The sequence below is a fragment of the Diadema antillarum genome, unplaced genomic scaffold, assembly GCF_040938485.1.
Source record: "Diadema antillarum isolate AM-2024a unplaced genomic scaffold, OU_Dant_1.0 scf00000116, whole genome shotgun sequence".
NCBI classification, from domain to species: Eukaryota; Metazoa; Echinodermata; class Echinoidea; order Diadematoida; family Diadematidae; genus Diadema; species Diadema antillarum.
In genome coordinates this window covers 1890488-1900556 of record NW_027271005.1, presented here as the reverse complement: position 1 = coordinate 1900556, position 10069 = coordinate 1890488, and the positions used below count along the sequence as shown (strand labels likewise).

Genomic DNA, 10069 nt, shown 5'->3' with positions numbered 1-10069 from the left:
ACGAGTCGGTAAAATAATCATCCCGAAATAGATAAGTTTTCCAAACTCTTTTCCATTACTTTACAAGCTCTCTGCTCAGATTGCTAATTTCCTTCAATTTGTGGAACTTGATATTTTGACTGTGGGAGCCTACACGTGTACTCATTGAAGAAAATACATTTTCTGTCTCATAATCTTATTAATCACTCACTTCTGGGAGTTGAAAATAATTTGGCGAGAGAAAATACGAAGCAGACGACTCTCATGAACAGGGATGAAAATAAATACAACACCTTTCGTTCCTGATTTCACACATTTTGAGCAGTGGCACTGTAGAAATAAAAAAAAACTGATGGAAGTATAGCAGTGACAGTGATAGCAAAGCAGTTGTAACTATGAGTGAAAATTAATCAAAAATAATTTACAGATTCACTTTGGCAATTACTTAATTACGATTAATTTTATGAGTAGGGACTACTCTTGCTCGTAAATTATGAATACATTGGACCATCCCCCTGTTTTTCATCACACCATAAAGGACATTATTATATTTGATTTAATCCTCCTCTACTACACTTCTTTTCTCTGGTTTCCTGTTTTTCTTTGTTTGTTTGTTTGTTTGTTTTCGGTACGTACTATAAACTGTAACAATTCTCAATTCTTACAGTCAAAAGACGATTCAGTACTCAAGGTCAACGAATTCAGAAGTGAATAAAACATACATGACAATTTGCGAGAGGTAAAACTATACTAGTAGGTTTCAAGATTTTATGAGCTCCTATCAAATTATCCTAATCTGTATAATTTGTTATTACACAATACTCAATTTAATTTCTCATCAGTCGATTTTATGGTCAGATACAACCAAAACATACAAAACAATATAATACTCGACTGACTTCGACAGTAGTTTGTCTGAAAGTGGGCGGCTAGTAAAATCAATGTATTTATCTACAATATAGATACATTGCCGGTACGTGCAGTTCTATTATCATTTTCATCTGTTTGCTTGTTTTATTCTTTTTTATTAATTCAACTTCGATTTTTTACTTATCTATCTATTCATTTCCGATTTTTTTTTCTCATTCTTAATCTTTTTTTCTTTCTGCTTTCTCGGAAAAAATCGTGCAATTCAACAGTGAGTTGAAAACAAGATCTGAGTGACGTCCCAGTGCACACCATCAGTGACGCCTGTTTAAACAATCGTCTGCAAAATAAAGAATCTGTTCTTGTTACAAACAAACAAACAAACAAACGCCACATGATGAAAAGAAATTGCACGATTCTTCCGGGAAAACCAGAAAAAAAAGGAGATGAAAATGATATAAAAAAAAGTAAAATAGTTAAATAACGAATATAGATGCAGAGACACAAACAGGCAAAACAGTGGTAGAACCACACGTATCGGTGTTTTATGTTCATGAAAACACATTTCATTTTTATCTTTTTTTTCCTGACTTTCCCAGAATCGTGCGATGAAACAGTTCGCTGAAAACATCTAAGTCCCTGTGCACAAGCAAGTGACGCGTGCATAAGCGTTCGTCTGCAAAATAGAGAAACTCCCCTTGTAACAAAACACTACTAGTGAAAAGAAATGGGTTTCCACTGAAATACAAACCGATACGTGCAGTTCTGTCACTGTTTTGTATCGATATTTTAGACATTTATTTTTTTTTAAATTTATTTATGTATAACGTTAATTTGTTGTTTTGTGTCGTTGGTTTTTTTTTGTGTTTTTTGTGTTTTTTTTTTTTTTTTTGCCTTCCCGGAAAAATCGTGCCATGTATATAATGGTGATCTGGAAACAAGATCTGCGCAAAGTGTCAGTGCGCAATGCTGTGATAACTGTTTAAACATTCGTCTGCAAAAAAAAAAAAAAAAAATAATAATAATAATACACTCAGAAACATCGTTCAGTGAAAGAAATAGGTTTCCATCATCATAGAAAGCAATACATGTAATTCTACCACTGTTTTTTCCACCTGTTTGTTTCTGTGTTCTTTATTTCATTATTCTATTTTCTTTATCTATCGATTTTCAATTCTTTTCAAGTTATTTTTCATTTACTTTATTACTATCATTATCATTATTACTAATTGCTTTAGCGGAAAATCTATGCATTCTTTAAAGGGGAAGGCTAGTAACTGATCAGTGGGAATCAGTGGAAATGCTGGGAGATGATTGTTCCAATCCTTATGGGATTCATTCAAGAGTTCATTGTATATCTATTGTTGTGTGAAAATGATTTGCTTCAGAACGGTCTCATATTCAAGTAATGTGCAGATTAATGTTCCGTCACTGACCAGGGACGCTATACCTGGAAGCATTTCCACTGATTCCCACTGATCAGTTACTAGCCTTCCCCTTTAAACAGTGAGCGTAAACAGGATCTGAGTGAAGTTTCAGTGCACAGTTCAATGACTGATATCCACACATTCGTCCGCAAAATAAAATGCTCTTCCTGTTACAAAACACCACATAGTGAACGTGCAGCTCTAACGCAGTTTTTCGCCTGTTTGTTTGTTTGTTTTTATTTGGTATATCAGGTCTTTTTCATTGTCATATATGTGTGTATGTCTGTCTGTCTGTCTGTCTGTATGTATGTATGTATTTATCTATTTATGTATTTATTTCAATTTTATTGTTTATGGTATTCTATTTTTTTATCTATTGCTTTCCAGAAAGATTTGTGCAATGTAACATTGAGCTGAAACAAGATCTGAGTACAGTTCCAGTGCATCAGTGATGGCTGTTTAAACATTCATCTACAAAAAAAAAAAAAAAAAAATCTTCCGGTTCAAAAACCCCACACATACAGTAAAAGGAAGTGGATTTCCATGAAAATACACAATATGATAATTCTTTAAAAGGACAATGTGGCTGTGTTGCGCCTGTGACTATGCTTTACAAAGATCCTAATATCTCTGTGACCACTGAAGCAAATGAAACGGAGTTTTCTGCAGGATGTAGGTAATGCATCAGTTTCATACTCTAAAATTGCATTTTGATTGATTCACTACTTTTGAGGTTATCATTGCAGAAAGTCCAATTGTATTATCATTATCTTTTTTTTTTGGGGGGGGAGGGGTGGGGTGGACATGGTTCTTGGATCAACACATATTTAAACACATTTCAAGCTTCTATTGTTTATATATTCATTGCATTACTGCATACTGCTTCATGATATTACTCTTTATTTCTATGTGGTTGGGAGAGGTCAAATTTTGACAAAATAAGTTACAAAAATGAAATGAATTGAAAAAAAAGAAGAAGCAAAAACTTCCAAGTTCCTGTACAACTGATCCCTCACGAGAGGTCATGAGATATACCTGGGGCTACTTTATGTAACACTGTCTATTCTTGTCACTCCCAAGGACAATGCCCAGAGCACCAATTGTGTATGTGCGGCAGGTTTATTGGATTCTCCACAATGAACTTGTCTAACATTGCACACTCCACTTTGTCATGTGCGTGTGTGTGTGTGTATGCATGTGTGTGTGTGTGTGTGTGTGTGTGTGTTTGTGTACAGCTCGACAGCACTAGAAGTCTTTGACACATGACAATGCCTCACAGGAAGTATCAAATTGATTATTCACTGACAGCAATTTTGGATGCTGTCGCTAAATTCTCTCTCCATCTAACTCCCTCTCTCTCTCTCTCTTTCTTCAAATAATTTTGCAAACGTATAATACACAAAAGTGCGAGTAAGTACCTGATCACCAGATGCTCTGAAAAAACAATTACTAATTTTATGCAACATAATTTGGGGGGTATCACATTATTTGTGAGGATTCCAGTCAGCATATGGGCCCATAATAGAAAACAGGTCTCTTGAATAATCATAATTTATCAATAAATGAGTGAAAAAAAAATTTGCTCACTTAAGATCCAACAGCTTAAAGCAACAATATACTACTCATGGAAAAAAAAGTGACCACCCAAGGGAGACGAAAAAAATACAAGTTGCCATTATAGATAGGTTCTTTAAAATGCTTTTCTCTCAAAGGGAATTGTTTTTGATGGTCAATTATGGCAGGTGACCACTAAAAGACAGGTGGCTACTAAGACAGGTTTGACTGTATTTCACAGTATGTTGATACAGGAGGAACTGTTTGCTATTATTTGAAAAATGTTTTTCATTTGCTTCCCTAACCTTATGACATGAATCATGTGCATCATTCATGATAAACCTGCTGGTAAGTCTGATCTGAGAGATAAGAGTTCTTTATTGGTTTCATATTGGCAGCTTTGTAAATGGATCAAATTCTACAATCTTTCCTTACAGTGCAATGGTGTGTTCAAACATTGTACTCTCTGTTAGTTGATTTTTATATATAAGTGTGTGCGATAGATATAATACATTTAACACTTTGAGATCCTGTTCTGCAAAGAGCCATGTACTATTTCAAAGCAGACTCAAATATTAAACATGTATCCTAAATGTAAAACTTTAACTGGATGAAATTTTTTCCCATCCGTAGAAGGTATGTATGATGTCCAACAGTGCTCCATTCAACAAGACAAAGGACTATCTGAATTTCCACTTTACCTATTAAAGTAGAATGTCTACTCATACAGTTATGGCTTCATTCACACACGGTAGGATCTCGATTAACCGGCCATCAATTATCTGGATGCTCTGTTATCTGGACTGGCTGACATTTTTCTCTTTTTTTTTTGGTCATGTTTTCATGTATTTTCAGTGCCGAATCTCACTCAAAACAGACATACATTATTCAAAACAAATACATGATGGGACATATTTTAATCACCGCAGAAAAACTGCAGTTGTGAGATGATATGTCAATGACTGGTGTCGTGCTTCTCAAAAATATATTTCGTTTTATTTCTGCATCATATGAAGTATGAAACATAACAATGCCATGCAGATAATCATAATATTAGTCAATTGGTAATAACATGTGTATACCCCTAGCAAGATATGCTAGAAAGTGTTGTATTAGACATATCTCTCTCGTCCAGCCAAATCGATTATCCGGAGGCCCGCTGGTCCCAATGTGGCCGTATGATCAAGGTCCTACTGTGATGCTAAAATTTCTATGCACACATCACTCTAAGGGTATAGAATCAAAGAAAAACACATTCCATATTCAAATCAATTTCAATAAATTCTTTAATTACATCACAATGACAAAAGTTGTGCATTCTCAGTTTCATGTCTTCCCAAAATAGTGAAATTGGTGACAATAGCACAGCTTAAATTAGATGAACCGTGTCAACACCACCTAACAAGTCTTCCACTGGTTTACACACAAATCTTTACTAAATACCTTTTTTTTTTTCACTAAATACCCAATTACTTCTAGGTAAATACATTTGAAGGAGCAGTTTAATCCTCTATAGCACATTTGTCTATAGCTGTGAAGATTAATGACACATTACTGTGCTTTGAAAGGGGGGATTATTACCCCTTTCAGAAACTCTGCTGGCTCAGGTCAGACCCGAGCTAAGTCATAAAATTTTAAGTTTACGAATGGGTCGGGCTATCTTGGCGGTGCTGTAAGCTAGCATCAAGGGCGGGCCAGGCTCGGGCCTGGCACCGCTCAGAGATTATGAACAATAGCAGCCGTGGCCGTGCCTCCGCCGGAGCGCAGCATTCAGTTACCATGGTAGTTATCCCTTACATGGCTGAGTTCGTGAATGGGTCATCATAAAAGTAGCGCGGCTCTGCTATAGTTACTGAAAGGAATTTTTACTGCTTGGCACGGGCAAATTTAGCTCGGAGCAGTAGCTGGCCAAAAATGCATGAGTTACTGAAAGGGGCATAATAATGCATGTATCTGATAACTTTATGTACGATCGGGCCATACAGAGATAAGAAAAATCAATGTTTATTACTAATTTTGTATTTCTAGTAAAAGCAATCTCAAGATTCATTGGTGTCAAATAGTACACTGATGTTTCAAGTGTTCTGGGGAGGATTTAGACAGTACAAATGATTTCTGCAGGATTAAACAGAAGAAACATTTCTATCAACTTTATGGAGATAAATGAAGAGTTGTGGACTAACTAGATGGAAAAACTGTGGTCTGACATTTATAGTCCAAGTAAGATGAGCATGGGTGTCTCTGACAATCATAATTACAATGTTTCACATTTGCCATGTATACTTTTCAAACGAAAATTGATATCATATCATACTGTAGTCAACATTAAAGGTCTTGAAACAATGGACATGGTAAAATTTGAAAAAATGTAAATTCCTTTCATTTTGTAACAAGATCAACATTTGACATCATGCTATAGGTGGGGAGACATATTCTCTTCAAAGATTTTCAACCATTAATTTTTCATTTCTAGTTGATACGAGGTCTCTGCTTTTACAGGCTGGACACATGGAAGCTCAGTTTGGGATTGGCAGCTTATGCACATAACCACTGTTACAGTTATCGTTATGCTTGTACACATTGCATGTGCTCCACACCACTGTATTACAACTCACACCATAGAGTGTCTCTACATATCTGAGGCCAAGAGGCACTGGTATCTTTGTAGCTTCTGCAATGCTGATCACAATAATTATGTATATCTATTGCCATTCTCATGACAAGCATCGAAGCACACAAGGATGAAGCACATCCTGGAAAGTCTAGCAGTAAATGCAAAGAGTCTCCAATATTGTTAGTTATAAGGTGATGATTTTGCTGCAGTAACATGATGCAAATCTCAATGTTCTGTTTCTTCATTCCACCTCCGTGATCCTGCCTTTTCTTCCCTTTTTCTCTCCCTTTTATATCCCCTATCCCTTCTCTCTCTGATGTCCTCTCTACATCTGTCTGTCTGTATATCTGTCTGTCTGTCTGTCTGTCTGTCTCTGTCTGTCTCACCCCCCCCCCCCCCACCCCATCTCACCCTGGCAGTACCAAGTCCTGATGCCTTCATCGGTGTCTGGCCCGTCTCCTCTTCCTGGTTCCAGCTCTCTGAGGTTTGGTATCTCTTGACTCCCCTTCATCCTCAACCTGCTTCTCCTTCTCCTCCTCCTCCTCCTCCTCCTCCCTGTGCTCCGGATGTTGCAAGGACTGATTCTCCTCCGCCACCTCCTCTTCATCGTGGTGGTGGTGGTGGTGGTGCTGAAGCGTCTCCAGCTGGCTGGGGGACCCCATCAGGTTGTGCTCCTCTCCCTGGGACTGCAGGACAGGCAGGGGACCTGGCAAGAAACGAGAAGAGGATTCAAGAGTAAACTACAGTGTACTTAGAACTGTAGGGTAAGACCAGAAAAGAATACAACAGGAATGTGGCTTTTAGGCCTCACAACTATTGACAGTCCCTTGAAGGAGCTTTGTTGAGAAATTAATAAAAAACAACAATTGAAACAAGAAACAAAGAAACAACTTTCATACTTCAACAAAAGCTGAAATCTAGAGGAAATGTGGATTTTGTGGTGTAGTTCACCCATATCAACCAGCATTCTTTGCTCAAGCAACTTTGCTTTTTCCAGCCCATTTCAATGTGTGTATCTAGTACTCATAGTTTTCTACTCTGTTTCTGCTGCTGTGAAAACCTTTCATTCCACTCAGCCTAACAAATGGCTGGAGAGCCCCTATTTACACAAAGAGATCATCTCTCATTCACTGTACGTAAAACAATAACTGTATAGGTAGCAACAACTATTTGAATGTTCACTGCTGACTAGTGTGGGGCATCTAATACCATGGTAGTTGCCATTGCTGCCAATGTTTTGTGAAAGAACATGGGCCATGTTGGCAGTGGAATGGTCAATTTGAACATTTTTTGTTTAAATCATCTGACTGGAGGGGGTCTAGCTACATACGAAAAGTAGAGAAGCAAGAAGAGGAACAAAGATAATTGGACCCAACCCAATTAGGTAAATTGGCAAGTGGGGGTCCTAGTGGGAGCTGATGGTCATGGACTGAAGTGGGAGGATGATCAATCAGGGCTGGCACATTCAATGCAAACTGAAAGAGAGCAGGGGCCCAGTCTGTTCGACTCAATATCAATTCACGTCACTATTCATTTGTCTGAAACCAGTGTCTATTTGTTCAATCCAGCCTTGTTATTTTAATAGTATGGTTCAGAACTTGCCCAGAACAAAAAGTTGCTGATTATCTGTTATTTGCTGAGGGATAATGACATATTTGGACTTAAAATCAGTTTCTAGTTTTAGGATGGCTGGGACTATTCCTGATTCTTAAGCACTGTGCAGTAAAGGAAGAGAAGGCAGTGTACTCATGGTAGAGACACATAAAGAGAATGCATCATGTGGAGACTTTGTACTGTGAAGGTCGGCTGACTAAGGCCCCCTTTTATCAAAAGATATAATCGATTGTAAATTCCCTTACCACACAGGCTGCCATACATTTATGATAGATATCAACTATATACTTAATCATAACTCTTCATAAAACAGGGCCTAGGTATGTTTTTGGGAAATTCCATAGTAATGTTTTGGAAAATGCTTACAAACAGATCCTAGCAAGAGACCCCACATCGGTGTGAAATATCGAGCGGTTATGGACTTCGTTTGGCCAACCGAGATCCTAGTTTTATGTGTAGGATTCATAGAGTAATTCGCTTCGGTGCAAGTATTCACTGATGGACAATGCTATTCCAGCAGGCCTACATTAGTTGTGGTTTTCAAAAGTATCGAAAAAGTTGGCCAGCAAATGAAGATCAGATCAACAAAAGTACTATGATATCTGCAGATCCGTTCCCTCTAAAGGCTTCATCTGATAAGCTTATGCAGTGCCAGAAACTTTTGGCCTTCTTTCTATGTCACAGCAGCTTTCCCTACCGTTTTGTGATTCCATGTGTGAATAATTAAAGACCTTGACAGAGTCACAGTATAGATGAGAACAAATACTCTGTGCTTTGTGCTGCATTGAGAAAAATATTAAAATTTCAATTTAAGAATTCTGTTTTTGATACTTCCATATTTGTGTGTATTTCTACATAATGTACTCTCCTAAGAAAAGATTAAGATCAACATTCCAAGTCATTCTCTAACAGTAAAAGCCAGCAATTCGGAATGATGCACATTATAGAAAAATCATACTTCAGGGCTCCGTCTTATAAAGACTTGTGATTGATTCAAATCAATCGCAACTTTACGATTACGTGCAAATCCATCTTATAAAAAAAGTTATTATTGAAATTAAGACGGAGAACTGCAATCAATCAATCACAGGTTGCGATTGATTGCAGCTTTCAAGAGATTTGTGATTGATTGATTTCCATCACAAGTTTTATAAGACAGGGCCCACGTTGTTTTTTCCAAGAAAAAGTGAGAGAGAGAAAAAAAAAAAAGCCACACAAATAAAATTTTTAAAGCGAGAGATATCACTGTTAGCTCACCAACATACACATTCTTTTGAACATCTTGTCATGTGAAGTAGAATCTATTGACAGCCTGACAGGGATGACTTTGTCGTCATCTGAATTCATTTAGATTTTTGTCACAAATAACATTGCTTTATTCTCATTTCCTTCAATTTACTTGAACTCTCTCTTTGGTCAACATTTACCTTTGGTGTAGTAATACAAGGCAGACATGCCATAATGTGTACCTGGTATGGCACTGAGGAATCATTATGAAAAAACCACAAAGTATCATGTAGAGGTCACACCAGGACCTTCCTGTAAAATCTAGAGTATTGAAATCTACTACATGATACCCGAACATGGTAATCGCTTGGCTGGGAATTAATTTGCTTCAGACCCCACAACGATATGCGAATGAGGGATACTTCCTCGAAGCGGATGTGACATTTAAAAATGTGTGGCCAGCTGAGCTGGCAATACATTCAATCTACCCCTGACCTACATGTCCCTTGACCATTTAAGAATGTCTCATGCTGGGATCGGGACTTTCTGATGATCCTGAAAACCTCTTCAGGCTATTCCTGTTTGTGCCACGATGATATGTCCTCTGCGTCCTTCAAGAATGCAACGATAAAGCGATTTCGCTGATTTCATCACAGGATGCATGCATTCATTTCCTGCCATCCTCCCGCACCAAGGGAGATGCTTTGGTCAGAACAGGACCACACTCTATATCTGTCTATCTATCTATCTATCTATCGGTCTGTCTGTCTGTCTGTCTATCTATCTA

General features: G+C 37.5%; 1 protein-coding gene across 1 annotated transcript in view; it reads right to left on the bottom strand.

Annotated features, from left to right (window-relative positions):
• Positions 1 to 6878: 6878 nt before the first annotated feature.
• LOC139719913 (uncharacterized) overlaps positions 6879 to 10069 on the bottom strand; it is a 121630-nt gene continuing 118439 nt past the window's right edge. Inside the window, exon 15 of the mRNA XM_071631297.1 lies at positions 6879 to 7147. Within this exon, the coding sequence (XP_071487398.1) occupies positions 6879 to 7147 (269 nt within the window). The remainder of the gene's footprint in view (positions 7148 to 10069) is intronic.